Source organism: Haliaeetus albicilla, chromosome 23 (genome assembly GCF_947461875.1).
Source record: "Haliaeetus albicilla chromosome 23, bHalAlb1.1, whole genome shotgun sequence".
NCBI lineage: Eukaryota > Metazoa > Chordata > Aves > Accipitriformes > Accipitridae > Haliaeetus > Haliaeetus albicilla.
The window spans coordinates 7,979,823-7,997,824 of record NC_091505.1 but is presented as its reverse complement, the minus strand read 5'-3'; the positions used below and the strand labels follow the sequence as shown (position 1 = coordinate 7,997,824).

General features: G+C 39.3%; 1 protein-coding gene across 1 annotated transcript in view; it reads left to right on the top strand.

Annotated features, from left to right (window-relative positions):
* The window catches only part of COMMD5 (COMM domain containing 5), a 20,012-nt gene extending 2,010 nt beyond the window's left edge, over positions 1 to 18,002 (top strand). Inside the window, 6 exon segments of the mRNA XM_069811103.1 lie at positions 1,617 to 1,777; positions 2,914 to 2,942; positions 6,812 to 6,862; positions 10,898 to 10,993; positions 12,829 to 12,904; positions 16,087 to 18,002. Coding sequence (XP_069667204.1) covers positions 1,617 to 1,777; positions 2,914 to 2,942; positions 6,812 to 6,862; positions 10,898 to 10,993; positions 12,829 to 12,904; positions 16,087 to 16,188 — 515 coding nt within the window. The 3' untranslated portion in view covers positions 16,189 to 18,002.

The window sequence follows — 18,002 nt, the reverse complement described above, 5'->3', positions numbered from 1 at the left end:
ATGACCCAGCAGTAAGATTTTCTTGGGAAGTTTTTGGGTTATTCTTTTTTTTTTTTTTTTCCCCTCCCTCAGATTGACTGTTGGAAATGTTGGTACAGCTGATACTTCTGAGTTCCCTGAGCTATACTGAGTAAAAAATCTTGTATTCTAGGGTAATGCAAGTAGGTTATAAAAGAAGACATGGATTTTTAAGCAGTTATTAGGGTTCATCAACAGAAAGACCAATACTGTCATTAAAGCTGTCTAGTTAAAAACTATAAGCAACCTGTTGTTCTTTGAAGAAAAAGATCAAAGTTGTATTTAAGTAGGCAAGTAGACAGCAACCTGTTTCCTGCTCTGTGCATGCTCTAATAGACAGCCCTCGGTGCTGATCTGTATTTGGCCTTTCCAGTAGACTCTTTTCAAAGTCAGTTTTGTTGTTGTAGAGCAGAGCCTTTTTCAGACAGGTTGGTACTAGCACCTTGCACATCCTAGCTACTCTGTGCGAAATCTGCCATGCAGATAGTACCAGACAAATTGAGTCAGCCACGTGAATGATGCAAGACTTGCCACTGAATTTGGTGTGCATTTAAAAATGTGAAAAGCAAAGAGAATTTATCCAGAATTAGAAGATAGTAGCCAGTAGAACTCACCTAATACCAAAAGGAAGGCTGGCAGTATGATTAAAACTTTTTCTTTCCCTTCCCGCCCCCCCCAAACATTGGTATTAAGCTAATTTCTTAGTGTTGGCTTCCAATAACACTTGGTGAACGTTTTTAACTTTTCTTGTTTTATTCACAGCACTAATGTGGCTCATTATGACTAATCTAATGATGCTATCCTGCAATGGGATTGTGTCAGTAGCCTTTTTTTATCCACAGTGGGGCTTCCTGTGGCTCCGGCAGACCATCCAGACTGATCAGAGTGCAGGACAGAGGCTGACATGACAACAGAAATTTATATAAGCCAGTGCATATACGGAAAAAGGAAGAATAACTGAATGATGAAGACTGAGATAAACCCAGACCAGTTATTAGTGTGTAATATTGCCACATGGGTTAACAGTAATTTTCTTTCAAGTTTTTATTATCAGCAGTTGTGCAAACTACAAGACTTGAAGGTTTAGTTTTGTCTCCTTGCTCATTTAATCCTGTCTCTGCTGACGTTGCAAGATAAATAAATTATGTAAAAAGTTGGAGACCAGTGTTGAATTGTTTACTCTCTCAATCCTCTCTTATCCTGTGTATCAGAAGTGTAATTAAGCTGTAAGCAGACTCCTGATGTGAACAAGTTTGCTGATAGAAGCTCAAGTTGGATTTGTACTCATGAGTGATGAATTTTTTTACCTTTTTTGCATTATCCCACTGGAACAAATTTCAACAGGGAAAACAGCTTCAATTTTACAATGCAAAAGCTTAATCCATTGAAGTTCTCTTGGTAAAGTGTTTTGAGACTGACCTGTGGTGATGGATGATCAGATGTATTTAGAGAGACCTGAAGTGACAATTTCACATCAGGAAAAACATCAGTACGTTGAGTCAAGTAAAATCATAGATGTGTTTATGTTAATGTTCAAGGTTTCCAGGTCTTCCTCTTTTTAAAGCGATCCTGCTTTTCTTTCTTATTATTATTAACAGTCACTGTTAATGCATTGGAAGGAAAAGACTGCAAGGAATCTGTCAAGCTGATTGCAGAAAGCACTAATCTCTCAGAAGAGCAACTTGCTTTCCTCATTTCTGGCATGTATACCCTTCTCCGAGAAGCATTGAGACTCCCCTTATCAACTTTCAAACAAGAAGTAAGTTCTGGGAATACTTGGAGTCCTGATAAGTTAAAAGCTGTGTCAGACGCGAGTTACCATCTAAACCCTATTTGCCAGGGTGGGGAGCTGCACATAAAAATGTTGCTCCAAGTTAAAGTGGTTGGAAGAAACCAATAAAAAGCTAGACGATTTTATTTTACTTGTTGCGTAGATTTACAGTGAGCTCTTTGGAAGAGTACTTAAGCTTTGGGAAAGAGATTTCTGTATCTTTTTCTGCTTCAGCATCTTGTTTACTGTGCATGTTTGTTTTCACTCTTAAAACCCCAGAAGAAACCATTGCAAAGTGTTATTTCATTGGCATGAACTCCCTCTTACCCTAACTATGCATTCACACATACCGCTCATTTTGTCCACACTTACAGTTTCTCATATTTGTTTGCCTGCCTTTCTTCATACTTCTGCTATAGAGGAAGGAAGGTCTTATGGCCAGAACAATATAGCGGAAATTGGGAGAAAGTGCTATTTCTGCTTATGCTATGGATGTTCTGTATGAATATGTATGCATCTGCCATGTTCCCAACCCCTATCCCTTTTTCATGGCTATTTTCTTTCCTTTTCATGTTACTTTACCTTACATTTTTTCTTTTCTTCATTTTATCTTTATGTGAGTGAACCAATTCTGGGCTTCCAGCATCTCTCTCTTGTTTAAGATACTGTTTTCATATTTACCCAGGCATACTGGAAAAGCTCATCTATTTCAGGAAACTAAGTGGAAGTATGCTTTTAGTATTCAGAGCTTATCTTTTGCCACTTCCTTTCTGTTGTCATAGTTTAAACAAGTTACTGCAAAACTTATTTGAGAACAAGGGCACAAAATTACACTAAAAGAAGAATATGTTATGGATAGCTACATAAAAGAAATGGCAGAGATGTTGTTTTCAAAAATAAAGGCTTCCAAGAGATTTAGGTCTTTAAGATCAGTTTCTCACAACTTGATTGAGCACTTCTGGAATTTCTTCTAGATACGTAACCCGTAATTTCAAAACTACTGGCACTCGAGACTAAAACTTTTGGGGAGAGATATCAAGCAAGTAACCACTATTAATTCACTAGGTAAGAAACGATCTTTCAAGACTACATCCTGTAAAATTTCACCTTCCTTGTCTTTCTAGGTTTTTAAGGAAGACCTAAAGGAGCTCAGGTATGGCTGTTTATGCCTGGTTTTTTAATCTGTTTGTTTTTTCATAACTTTTATGTAACTGCTTCCCCCAATCAACTTTTCTACACAACAAAATTGGTATAAAAATTACCTGTAAATAACACATAATACATCTGTTGCCAAATGTCATGTGAAGCCAGAGGAAAAAAACAGGTGTTGTGTAAGACTTGACTTAGCACTGAGCATGAGCAGTAAATTTCACATGCTGAGGAGATTGGTCTAATTTAGTTGTAATGTAGGTTATGCAAATGTGAGTGACCTTCTCTCTGCCATCCCCACCTTGCCCTGCAGTATTTTTTAACGTGTTTGGTAAGACAGTGGTAACATCTCAGAAGCTAAGAAACTGCCCTACTTTTTTTCTTCTTTGAAAGGCCAATGATATAACGCTCATGAAATCCTACCACCTTGTTCAGCTATGATCTCTCCTGCCCGTCATCCAAGATAACGTTTGTTACAGACTTAGTCAAACTCTGTATCAGACTGTTCAGAGTATCTCTGAATAGAAGTTCATATCCTAAAAGCTAGACATCAAATGCTAATAATCTTTATAGGTTTTCCCTTATTTCCATATTCAGTAGCAATGAGAGAATAACAGCAGTTGATATTTTCATCTATAGAGAAACCTCTGCACCAAGGCTCAATTATTTTAAAATACTAATTTCCCATAATTCTTAGCATTCTGATTGCTGCCTAGGAGAAATAGGTAGATATGTTTCTAATTCTGTCTTTTTTCATCCTTATTTGTCTATTAACCTGCACATTGGCTTTCTCCTCGGACTGTTCTGCAGACTTATAAGCATAATTTACTTTATGAGCAACTTCAGGCAAATTAAAGCTGCAGATTTAGACATGTAATTGGGATGTAATCAGTGAAGGGTGTAATTGGGGCCATGATGAAAGGTGCCTTGCTAGTTGATACAATTTTGTCTGCAGCTCAGTGCTGGAGTTCGGCCTGCCTTTTGTCTTGTGAGCTAAAATGCAAGCTGCTTCCTCTGCCACGTCATGGAGTTTACACCCAGGTTAAAGTAGGTCAGTAAGAAACCGATGAATTGCTTTTGACCCAGTGGGAGTTGGTGTTCCTTGAGGTGCACACAGAATGTGTTCAGTGTGATTAAGGAGTAATGAAGAGTACTAAAAGCTCCATGCCAAGTTCCCTGGGGATGGGTGAATATTCCTCTGAGCAGTGGAGAAAGCTGGTATACAGGAGGGCCAGATGTCACTGGTTGGGCCAGCTGTGTACACTGGCTGTATCTGGAAATACCGACTCCCAGGCCCCTGTCCTTGTCATTTGACCGCACTTTAATGCCTTACACTTTTGTATATTTGGCTTTGGGGTTTTTTTCCTGACTTTATGGTTTATGCATGGAACTATGAAGATGCTTTTCAGTCTGGGTGATCTTTTTTATATCTTTTGTATCTGCATAAATCTTTTTTATCTTGTTCTGGTTAACATGACTGATATAGCAGCAATAGTTCAGGTAACTGCATTTGTGTTGCTTGCAGACTTGTATGTTTTATGTGCTGCTCGTTGCTGCTATGCTCCCATGATTCTCACATTGTTGGGACTCTTCCTGACTTCCATCTCTGACAGTCTTATTTCCTGTGAGTAGCTCTCTTCACCTTGTGGCTAAACTTTTAGAAGACTAAATAGCTTATTCTACTCTCAAGCTATGATACTTAGTAAATTTGGTAGCACCTTTAGCATCTTTGATTCCTATGGGAAATGTCACTTCCTATGTTTCCCCATGCACTTGGGTTTGGAGATGAAATACCTGCTCGTTTTTAAGGCACCTAATAATTACATTCAGACACTTGTCCTTCTGCAGTGACTTCTGTAGGTCATCCTGTGACCATGTGCATGAAGAACACATAATTGGTTGAACAGCAGTGTCTTGGCATTATTGGCACCCAGTGTTTGGGCAGGTATTTTGCATTTTAAGGCAGAAAAGGCTTATTTCCCTTTTTTTGTTGTGTCTTTTAAAAGTTTGAGCTCTGACCCAGGTTACCTTTTTTTCACCTCTCCTGCATTCCATTTTGTTTCCTTCAGTGAAGCTGAAGATTGGACTAATTCCACCCTTATAAAGTCTTGTAATTCTCAATTCCCTGGTGATGCACTGATCTCAGCTTCTAGTTTTGGTGGAGAGAGAGGCTGGGAGACATGCCCACTTCTGATTAATTAGATCAGTATTGTTGGTATCACAGGGTTGCCATTCTATATCCCCTATTTTTTGGCCTGACTGGCTGAGCCGGTGAGAATAAATTCACTCTAAATTGTGGGTGCTATTTTTTCCTTCTCCTCACAGGTTGTTTAATAACTTTGTCTCAGGCCAATAACGTGGGATTGAGGCATCCTCACACCTTCTTCCTTGCCGTTTGAGTCCCTTCTGCAGAATGTTCCTTTGAAAACTGATTGCCAACTGTAGCTCAGGCCTGAGCTGTGCCATGATCTGTGTCTGATCTGCTTAGCGTGTGACAGGCCTCATGTAAGCTGCTTGAGCCAGGAACAGAATTTTCAGCAAAATCATTAACTGCACAGCAAAAATAATGCAAGCTCAAAGGTAGCATTAATGCTTCTGTTTCAGTAACACTCTTGCAGCCGAGCAAGCATTGTGATAGGTATCATAATAATCATATTGCAACCCACTGTCTCCAGCTATGCTACTACATACAGAGGATGTTCGGTCATCATCAGGATGGGTTAAGTGATACACTTGCACAGAAAGTATAAGTAATGTTTGCAGAAATAGTCTTGTCTCTTCTGAAAGAAAGACACATGGAGCCAAAAAAGCACTGTCTAGTTCCTCCTCCTCGCTTCCCAGTTTGCCTCAGATAACTACCTTGCTAATATGAATTCAGTTTTATCCAAGCACCATTTAAAAATGTGTTTTAACCCCACTTCTTCCATTAAGAATTCAAGCTCTAATAACTGCTGTTTCATCTTCCCACTGTGTGAGTTGATGAGTTGTTTTTTCTCCCATCATTAGACACTGTAAGCCCTTTAGGACAGGTAACTTCATTGTTTGCTTTGATTTTTCTTTGATATACCGCTGTGTATCTCTAGCCACTGGTGAGTAATGTCTCTGGGCACTGATTCATGTTGACTGCTGGATTTAACTGGCAGCACAAATGGTTATTTCTCCCACTTGTCTAACCTGCCTCTCTGTAGGAGGTTACTGTCCCTGTGACAAAGGCAGCTGAACGGATAGTGTTTGCTCTGCAGACTTTGCAATTCACAGCCTGATATATTGAACAGAAAATTAACAGCAGCTTGTTCGTAAGGCAACAACAGTGTCGGAGGAATGGTAAAGTAGTGGAGAGGCATAGGGTGGGTGTAGTGTGACTTAATCTATTTGACGAGTTCTCACGGTCCCCATCAAATTTATGCTTGTCCTCCCCATGTTAGATATGCTCCTTTTGTAAGTAATCTTAGCTACAAGGGCCTCTGTTTTTACTTTTGAGGGAGCAATCCATTCTGTCTTCTTTTCATGACCCTTCAGGTGACAGTGAAATGAAATGTGTATGTTTAGGATTTTTGAAAGTATGCATTGCTGGCCTGCCTTCTGCACTTGTCAGAGCCATCAGTAAAACTTTTCTCAACTTTACTGAGAGAAGTTAAGCAAATACTGGGTTCTTTTGAAACTCACTGTTGCCATGCTAGGTAGGACAGGACTGAAGTGCTTACGTAAGAGCTGATGGCAGTTTTAAGCAACGGAAGATGGAAAAAGTTGACACATTTTTTGTGTTCTATAATAGGTTGGGTCTTTTTTTTTTTTTTTTTTTTTTTTTTAGCTAAGGCCATATATTTGTGGTTACAAAAAAACTTAACTCTTTTGTATGCTTTTCTCTTTAAGGATACCAGAAGATTTCATTGTGGACTTTTGCAGTATAGTCTTTGGTAACAGGTTAGTGTCTTCATGTATCATGCATTGTGTAACCAGCAGGGTTGCACAGAGCTCTGCTGACAAAAAATCCCAGGCCTATTGAAGGAACAGCAAAATTCTCTAAATTGATGAGAACAAGATTTGTCCCATTATTTTGAATCAACATAACATGATGTCCATCGTGCATGGCTATATATGCAGTAAGTAGCTTTCATGCCAATTTTAAATTTTTCTGTGATCATCACCCATCAGTTTTTATAATGTTCTATAGACTCTGTAAGGTGCATCAATACCTACAGATAAAAAATGTGGTGCAGAACTAAGCACTTTTATCATCATCATCATCACAAGTTAGAGCAGAAGTGAAAGACTTGCTTTGTTGAGAGGCAAGCTACATATGCCTTCTACATGCTGTGGTTCGTGGAAGCTTTCTCAGATAGCATTTAATCAAGTCTTAATGTACAGTTGAATTGGGAATTCACACTGGGTGACTTGACACCTATGCAATATCAACTGCTCTGCTAGCTGTAATTAATTGTCTAAGCAGTATATGTCAGTAGCTCCAGAGAAAGTATTAAATCAAGAACTTTTTGAATCGCATCTCTCTTTTGTCCATTCTAGGGATTCGTTTTTTCTATATGGTTCTCTGCTCAGCCATATTTAGCTTATTCTACATTTAGAAATTGCTTGGACTTTCTGCATATGCAAAACTTTCCTTCTTGAAACTTGAGGTCACTCAGCACATAGGATTACTAACCCAATGCTGCTCCAGATATTCTGCATGGAATCCTGATAATCATAGTTGTGGTATTTCAGTTACCCTCACAAGAGTCTGAATGCTGCTACCAAAGTTAAAAATATTTTTCATTTCCTTGGTTAGGAGCTTGGCTTAAAGCTAAAGGTTCTTGGAGTAAAAAATAAATTCAGCCTTCTCATCTTTTCTTTGCTCTTCTGTTTGAATTATAGGTGTTAAGAATGCAAAATTCATGGTTGCAAAGTGGAAATATTGTTTGCAGTGGAGAAAGAGGATAAATTTAGATGTCATTTGAAGCATGCATGATTGTTTTTTACTGTGAAATCACGATGCTGGAAAATTTAGCTTTTTCTCATTTCGAAAGCTGTGATTATCCAGTGTAATCTCGCTCTGTGTTTTGAGACCAGAGAAGAGCACCTCAGATTTGATTTCTAGACAGATCTGCTTTTATAATCTTAAATGTAACACTGAATCATACATATGCTTATTGAGTTGTAAATATATATGATTGTGATGGTAAGTGAAGTATTAGCATCTGATCAAAAATTCAGTATGAGCTAGATAACTCAGAAAAATCCATTTTCAATACTTTTCCTGGCATCTTATCCTATTTTTGCAATTTTGTTCACTAAACAACAGCTCCGAAGTACTGGAAATTTGACATTTGTATTTCTGTGTCCCCACAGTTCCATCAAGCTATGTAGACTGAAACGAAACAAAAACTTGCCACACTGACACCATCAAATAACTGCATGAAAACTCCTCTCTTTTAAGGGAAAGAATAAGCCTAACTTCCCCCTCTTTGAATGTTTGTAATAAATGTACTGCTTTTTTTTTTTTTTTTTTAAATAGTGTAGCTTTAGTTTCTACCAGGAGGGTGCGTTCTGTGTGCCATTTTTCAGCATGTCATACATACTAATTTATTCATTCTCCCTGTTCAGTGGCCTGCTAGGCATGTCTCGTTATGCGTATAGGGAACCATCCAGAATTTGTCTTTAGTTTTGATAGTTAGGTCAGCTGCTGGTCCAAATTCTCTAATCTTTCATTTTCAAGTGCTCTTGTGTTGCATCCTTTGGCAGATGATGTTCTTGTCACCAGGTGTATCATCCTTTCCACGTATAATTTGGGTGGTTTCTAGCTGATCCGTGGTGTTTTACTTGTTCTAACTTCTGCCTTCTGCACTATGTGCTGACAGTATATTGCAGCTGTTGGCACAGAGTGTTTACAAAATGTGATTATAGTCTATAGGTTTTGGATATAAGATCCATTGAGTCTTTTCTGCTCCATTTTGCTGTTCCTCTTAGAAATCAATGGCTTGATTTAATGGCCTGTGTAATTTCTGTATGTATGTTGGCCACTATGCACATTCTGTCATCCTTACAGGATTCTTGCAGTTCCAGCTGCGATCTCGTCCAAGCTGGGAAGGTGCTGACAGAAGCTTAAACTAAGCTATAAAAGCCACAACAATTTCTGAGGGAACGGTACTGAAGCGCAGTCCTGACCAGAACTAAAGCTTTGTGGTTTGGCCACAGAAATGCCATAGCTTAACAATATTCAGAAGCTTCACCTCTGTTTGGGCATTGCTGACTTTTCCCACCACTGCTAACTAGAACATCTTCCTGTTTACTCTTTCTTCCCCCAAAATGCTGGTGCTGCACTGAATGGATTATCTTCCATTGATGGGAGTTAGCGTGTCTTAAGGAAGCGGTAGCAGTGCGGCTATTTTAAGGCATTCCCTAAATTAAGCAATACTCTGGCAGCAGCTTGCTACTAAGGGAAAGGCCTGTTCTTATTGTTTAATCCTGCTAATGACCATTCTAGACTCCAGCTCCTCATGGTTGCACCCAGCTGTGGTGACCTACTTCCTATCCAGTAGTTGACAGTGAGTAAGAACCAGCTGATCTATTTTTTTCTGCTTATTCCTTTACCATACTATTAGGAATATGTGTCACTTCTGACACCATCCAGCACCCACCACCCCACCCCCCCAAAAAGGATGAATTCTTTCTTATGTTGCCATGAGTAAATGCAAGAGTATTGGAGGATCTCGGCCTGTCGGTCCTGTGTACCTTATCAAATCATTAATCTTTCTGGGCAGTTTCTAAAGGCACCAGCTAACTTGCACACAAGAATCTGAGTAGGGATGTTAGACTACCATTCCTACAGTCCTGGATTTTTTCAGAGAGGATTCCTTTCTGATGTAAAGTCTGTAATTAGATTATGTCTAGCACCATGGATAAAGGATGTAATGTTTCTTATCCTGCCCTTAACGGGAGTACTGGAGTAGCTTTGAAATGTACTGTAAATAACTTCCAGAGACATGGGATGCTTAGCAAAACAAAAGGGTAAGTAACACAGAAGTCCAGACTATCTCCCAAATGGACCAGCTGAGTGACCTCATTCTGAAGATACTTCTGTATATATATCTAAAAATGGGTGGTTGTTATGTTTTTGTATCAGATTTGGCTTGTTTACTTACCCAGAGCTTAAGAAGCTGTTAAAATTTTAAAGATTGTCAACCATCTGAAGTTTAATTGCTGTCAACTGTATTTCCTCACAGAAATAAACTGAGGCTTGATCAGCCTGATTCTTCCTGCAATATGAGTAATAAATGAAGTCCTTGGCTTCTTACACATTAGACTAGACAAAACATCTTGAAGGTTGTGCTGGGGTTGGCAGTGAACGTTATGTGAGGAACTTAGAGTTTGTAAATTATGTTGGATTAGCAAGAACCACTGTGTGATTATTTTATTTTTTTTTTAAAGTATGCTTCAAAGTGCACTCTGATACTATTCTATTTTCAAACATTGCTGCTTGCTAATACTAGATGCTTTCTGCTGAAGGAGCACAGTGATCTTATTCCAACTTTTTTGCTCAAGTCATCTGTCTCGTTCCTGGTTGCTTGTTCCTGTTGGATCTGCATGAAGGTAAAGATACATTTTGCAGATCCCTTTCTATGCCTCACAGTTGCATATAATTGAAATAATATATATGCCAGCCACCACAATGACATTTACTAAACTTTATAGTGACGTCAGTTTACTGGAATTACACAGAGTCACTTGGTCTCTTTTTTTTTTTTAGCATGGACCATAGTTGAGCATAGGAAAAGTGGGTAGTGTGAGCACAGCTGTCTTAAATACACAAAACCTCCACTCATTCAGACCTCTCTAAATGAGGATAGATGTAGGAGAGAAACAAGTTCTGGACAGGTTTGTTCTGCTGAATCTTATTTTCTCTTTAGACTGTTGTTTCTTTTATGAATTTGCATTTCAGTCTCCCACTTCTGATTTACTCTGTAGGCGTCCTGCTTCAGAAGGCACAGCTCTGATGCAAAGAAGTAGGCTGCCAAGTGTCCAGGACTTAAAGTGGAGAGTGGACGTAGCTATATCCACAAGGTATAAAAGAGAATCCTGCATGACCCTAGAAATTATTTTGCCCAAGGTTAAACTGACTTCTTGTGCTGCTTAAAAATGTTAACAGTGTTAAAGTGTATCTTGCTGTTGGCAATTGGCATGTAGCATTAAATGGTAAGATACAGAGGGGGGGTTCTGAACAGTGTAAAGTCAGTTTATGTACAGGTTACTGCTGTTAACATGGACCTGCCAACAGGCTGCTGCCTTCATATTCTACTAATGATACTTTTTAGGCTCCTCATTTGTTTTGATCGCTAAAGCTAGAAACATTTCACTCAAAGTTTGAGTCTCTCTTTCAATATTTTAAAACTTAATGGAGCTGATAAAACTCCACAGGACCTTGGAGATGATGGAATAAATTAGATGGATTTTGCTTCATGCAGCCAGCCAAGCTCTCAGTTTCACTGGAGCAAGGGAGGGAAATCATCTATTCAACTTCTCAAGTAGACTATTATTTGTATGTTGCACATGTTAAATAAAATGACTTTCCATCACCTGTACAGTCTGCTGTAGATTCTACAAAGAAAGGCTTCAGAACAGCACTGCCATAGTTATGCAACTGGTTGTTGATCTACCTCCTAGTTTCTTTCACAAAACAGGAGTAAAGGCCTTTGTGATCATCCTGCCTGCAGTGAAAACTTCTTGCCATCTGCCACAGCAGAGGCAGCTGGGGGATGCATCTTTGGCTACAGCCAGAAGGAAACAGAAACCTGTTGTCTGTGCTGTTCCTGGTCTTTATCTAGTTCTAACCAAGACAGACCAGGGTGAAAGAAATTGGAAGGTGATCCAGTATTTGTCAGTAGCGTAAATTGTTAGTGTGAGTGACTTTGTATTGCATTCATGAATACCTGCATCTGAGGGAGAGTGCAGTGTCTTTGCTGCCTTAGTTGAGAGGCCCATGGGTAATCAGGGATAGTCTTCCTGAAATCAAGAAAAAAGGCTCCTAAGTGAAAACTGTAACAGCCACAAGGTGCTAGTTCAGGTGACTCTGAGATGAGCAGTGCTGTAAGCACCACACAGGTATCACTATGCAGAAAAAATCTGTACCTATAAGAGAGCAAAATGGACAGATAAACATCCTCAGGCACAATGCTTGCAAGCTGCAGGCAAATCCTATGATTTGTTCTCCAAATAACACAGGAGCAACACATTATCCTTTTCTATTTTCCTTCCTCTTACTTTCCTTTCCAGTCAACCTCCTTCCTGGGATTTCTTGTTTATCATCCAGTAACAGCCTCTGCAAAGAGGTATGGCTTCTGGCTGTAATGCCTGTCAGTACCTGAGCAGGCTTTGGCAACATCAGTTGATGGAAGCTGCACAAGAATGACTCGTTTCCCCTCTTTGGGTCATCAAATAAAATAACAACCCACAAATTTAGGATGAAGACTGGAAGAGCTTGATTCCCCAAATGAGGTGGCAGTTGAAAGTATGAAGAGATGGAAAGGGTTAATGCAACATGATAAACTGCATAAGAAAACTGTGCATTATTACTAGCAGTACTTGGTCAGCTTTTATCCCTATCATAGTTCCACTAAACTGATTGTTGTGTAAAATGAAAATACTCCTAACTTGCAGTTACTAAACTATATTAAAAAAATTAGTCTCAATACACAAATACTAGTCTCAAATACTCTCAAATTGGACAGGACTCCTATGTTCATGAGTTGCCAGCCAGCCAGGTACAGAACTCTGTGACTGAAATTACTCATGTTCTATTAAAAGCCTTCATGAACATCTTAAATTGTTAATGTACAATGCTGTACTCGTCACACTGCTGATGTCTATTGTTGTAATACTAATAATGTAAATAATTTCAGTTCACTGGCCCGTGCACTTCAACCATCCATTCTAATGATGATGAAGCTTTCAGATGGGACAGCTCATCGCTTTGAAGTAAGTCTGATTGCCATAATAAATAAAAAAAGAAACCACTTGAAGTTCTTTTTAGAAAGTTGAATTACTATGTAAAATATTAAAGCTTTTGTAAACAATGCATTATCATTGGTTGGTTTGCTTTGGAATCCTTCATGTTCAGTGTAGCCACATATATATAATGAAATGCCAACCAAAATAATTTCGTACCTTGTTCCTACACACATTTTGCTGAAACTTCATTTGTTAGAAGAATACTAATTACTGAAAAGCACTGTTGCATAATATCTAGTTTGATTAAAAATTATGGTTTTGTTATCAGCTGTAAACTTCAGACCTGATGGTGGCTCTTGAGGGCAGAAAATTTACTGGGGTAGTTTATATAATGTACGATACGCTTCTAAACCTCCTACATTTAGTAGAGAATGGTAACGTTCTCTTCTGTGGCAGAGGTAGTTTTATTCTTTTTCTTCAGTACAGTTCTTGCTGCTAGAAAGAAAGTGATAAAAAACTCTTTGCTTTTTACCTCAGAATTAGTCAGTGGCAGTATTTATGACACTGTACATAAAGGCTTGCCAGAAGATGGCCATATTTTTAACCTTTGAAAAGGAATGCTATTTGTTCTATAAATAACCTGGTGGTGCATGCAGGAATTCAGTGCACAGCAGGCATTGTTACATTTGAACTCTGTAAAGATTTTGGCTTCAGTTCTTGTATTAGTAGTAGTCTGGAGGAAGCACCAAAGCACTGTGGGTTGAAAGAGGTGGACTGATTTTGCTGTTACAATGCTTCACAAGGCAGCAGCTATTGAGGAAGGCACAAACTGTGTTACATTGCAAAGTGTTGAGGGTGTCACTTCACAGGAAATCAAATTCACCCCTCTGTGGACAGTTCAGCTCCAAGCATCCCATACACTCTGTTTGAGGTCCTCCATGGAACTTAAATGATGCCATGGACTTCAGGTTAGCCCTTGATAACAGGGTAAGTTTCACTTGTGCGAATAAAAACAAGTATATATTCTTTACTGTTTAGGTTTGGGGCTTTATTTCCTGGTATATAATGTCAAGTCTTGGTCTTTCTGGCATTGTTCCTGGTTGGTTTGGTTTGGCTTCAGGGGTTTTTTGTTGTAAGACTGTGGAAGACCCTTTGCTATTCTGCAGTGGAGATATGTCAGTGTGCCTGTCCAGTATGCGCTGCAGTGCCGATACCAGGTAGCAAACAATGTGCTTCTCTTAGAATCAGCTCTTTGCTGCTGCTGCTTAGATCTGAATGCCAAAGATCTGGCTGTAAACATGATTTCTGTATCTGACGAGTGGTCTTCCAGCAGTTAGTAGCTCTTTGGGATAAACCTATGTTTTTGTTTAAGGTACCATATGCAAGTGTCCTGGTTTCAGCTGGGATAGAGTTAGTTTTCTTTCTAGTAGCTGGTATAGTGTTACGTCTTGGATTTAGTATGAGAAGAATGTTGATAACACACTTGATGTTTTCAGTTGTTGCTAAATAGTGTTTGTGCTAGGTCAGGGATTTTTCAGCTTCTTGTGCCCAGCCAGCAAGAAGGCTGGAGGGGCACAAGAAGTTGGGAGGGGACACAGCCAGGACAGCTGACCCAAACTGGCCAGAGGGGTATTCCATACCATGTGACACCATGTCCAGTATATAAACTGGGGGGAGTTGCGGGGGGTGGGGGGGAATCGCTGCTCGGGAACTAACCGGGCATTGGTCAGCAAGTGGTGAGCAATTGCTTTGTGCATCACTTGTTTTGTATATTCCAATTCTTTTTTTTATTATTGTTGTTGTTGTTGTTGTCACTTTATTATTGTTACTATTATCATTATTATTTTCTTCCTTTCTGTCCTATTAAACTGTTCTTATCTCAACCCACGAGTTTTACTTTTTTTTTTCCTGATTCTCTTCCCCCATCCCACTGCGTGGGGAGGGGAGTGAGTGAGCAGCTGCATGGTGCTTAGTTGCTGGCTGGGGTTAAACCATGACAGCAAGCAAATACAGTCCTCAGCTCTTCAGTTTCCTTTCATTCGGACACATTCAGAATGTCCTGCTAACTAACAGGGCTTATGTAAGATGGTAAGTCCAGAAGATAATTCCATTATGAACAGTTTTAAAATGTGTATGCTGCATGGAGAAGTTAACACTCTTTGGTCTCTTGGGTTTGGTTTGGTTTGGTTTTTAATCGCAGTGTGACTTCTGACAATGAAGATTTTTTAAAGAGCAATGGGAACTGCAGCATTTCGAGTCTTGTGTATATGTCAAAAGTGAAAAGGACACGATGCCTTTTTATGCATTTCTGATGCATATGGAAAATGCAAATCAGATGTTGGATTCCTCTCACATAATTGATATCTCTGCTACAGTAGGCAGAAGGATGACAAGGGACTCTGTCAAAAGAACTGCATGTCTTCAGTGTAGTCAGAGAAGTAGAGTAAATTAGGCAGTGCTCTGCAGAGCAGCCTGGGACTAGCTAGACTGCTATTGGTACTCATGTGAGCACATGCATTTGTGCGCTGCACTGATGTTAATCTGTGTCACCCAGTCTGTGCCTGTGCTCAGATGTGGTTCTCTGTCTTAACAGATAATAGATTTCCATCCATTTGGCTTCTCAGGCTTGAAATGGTAAAGAAAAGTCCATTAGTCTCCTGCACAGTTGAAAACATTTTGTATATTTAATCAAAATCTTCTGCCTTCCGTGTATAGGCAGTGCCATGTCCTCTTTGCTCTTGAGGTTGCTGCCCAGTGTTTTGCTTTGAGGCTCAATTCCTTTCTCCTGCAAGTTTGGACAAGCAGAATATCTGGAATTTGTTGCTTGAGAATTGTGTAGGCTCCATAACCTTCCAGGTGTCTCTGTCTTTTGTCTTTCCTTCCAATCCATGACTCTCTTACTTCACCACAGCAGCCATCAGTTTACATTCTGGATTACTCTCTTTCTGACATCAGCCAGTATAGAAAATGTACTACATAGCTGTTATTTCTAGTTTTCCCCCATTCTCCTCTTCCTTTTCACCCAGATGATTTAGTTGAATTAACTGACTTTTATTAACCTCAAATCCTTTGTCTTAAGTTTAAAAAAAAAAAAAAAGTATTTTAAGAGAGATTGGGCTGACACTGCGGAATGTTCCCTATCCATAGGCATGCCCTAGTTAAAGTTCCTAACATGTTTCATGTTTTCTAACCTGAATATTCTGTTTCAGGTGCCAATTGCAAAGTTTCAAGAACTGAGATACAATGTTGCCCTTATACTGAAGGAAATGAATGATTTGGAGAAAAGGAGCATACTGAAGATCCAGGACTGAACACTTTTAAATTGGGAGCTTATAGAACAGATCTGAAGCCCTCACCGTGTTTTGCAAATGGCAAAGCAGGGGACCATCACCACTTTGCCTGTCTGAACTGCAGTGTAGCATTTATGATGTCTGCTGTAAATATTTTTTCAATTCAAGTGTTAAAAGCACAAGCTCTTTTCATAAGACTTAGGAAAACCAAAAAATAATCTGTGAAAAAGTATAATGCTGTTTGTGAGCATTTTTGCATGATTCATCAAAACATTTTTTAAATAACTGTCTTAATAGATGTAAGAGTCATTTATTTCTGATTATGATTCATCACTCTAATTATTTTTGAAAGCCTGCTACCGGAAACCCTGTCAATGTGTATCATAAGAGAGCTCTGCAATATCTCCAATAAAAAAATAAAATAAAAAAACCACTCCTGCGCTCTAGTATGACAAATGCGAACTTGAGTTTTGCATAAGTAAAATTGCTGTCTGCCTTCTCACTAAGTGACTTGAGGTACAGCTACAGATATTTAAAGACTCATTTTGAAGAAAACTGGAAGTCTGTGGATCAAGAAAGAAGTATCGACTGAGCTTCCAGAACTAATTCCATGGAACTGCAGATCTAAGTCTTTATCTGGTTTGCTCAGAATGGGCTAAATAGCACTAATCTCACAGATTTCTAACTGGAAATGCCTGCCTCTTATTTCATGTATTTCCTGTATGTTTGATGTGAACAGAATCATCTGACTTACTACTGGGCAGAAAGCTCTGGCACTGTGATGATAGCAAACAGCAGGAGGCAGTAATCTTGTAGACCATTACAGCTATATACTCATTAATAGAGCAAGTCAGACACCAGGATAAAAAGGCTACGTACAGCCTCTGGGATGAAAGTCACAGGTATGAGGATATCCAAGCCCCCGGGGTCAAGAAAACAGTTAAACATGGGCTGAAGTTCCCTGAATTGGTCAGGCAGTTGGACTAGGTGATCATTATAGGTCCCTTCCAACTGTTCTGTTCTATTCTACTCCTTTGCCCAATGAGTAAACCTTGGAAGAACTCACTTAACTTGAAGGATGTGTTTTTAAGTCTCATTTAAACACCATGGAACCACAAGTATGTACCTAAGACTTTTGCCAAGAAGGGATGCATTCATCAATCACTGCCTGAATGAGTTTTCCCCCAGCAGCAAAGATACAGAGGCTGTGAGCAACAGCCCAAAAAGCACAGGCCATGGACCCTAGAACTATAGGATTTATCTGGCTGTCAAAGGCAGTTTAGGAACCACATGCCACTACCATTGTTAAGCATTGTCTTATTCTAGCTGCTTTCAGGGTTTCTACCTCAGTAGTACCGCCCATAATTCTCTCTCTCATTTTTTGTGATTGCAGAACTTGCCTTTATCTATCTTCCTCACTGCCTGCAGAAAACTACTGAAATTAAAATCGTGGATTCAGGAGGCCTTTTGCACTCCCACAGATGTTTGTGTAGGAAAGGATGACTTGGCTCTTGGATTTTAAGAATCACAACAGGCATAAAAAGACTTTATTGTCATACTTTTTAAGAGGAGACTTCTCTCACAGCAGTCCATACCAATCTGAAGACAGCTAAATAGTTGTGGTCCAGAAAGCCTTTAAAACCTGTGCAAGAATGTGTCCTGTAGTTTCAAATAAACCTAACAGCCATGATTTCACACTGTTCAAAAGCTGTATGTTCCATTTGCTTTGTAGGCTACTCATCAGTAACTTCCAGGTTTGATCCATGCTGCATCTTAACTACTGTGTTCAGGTCAGACCAACGCATATAAAGAGGAATTCGCTCCTATAACTTTAA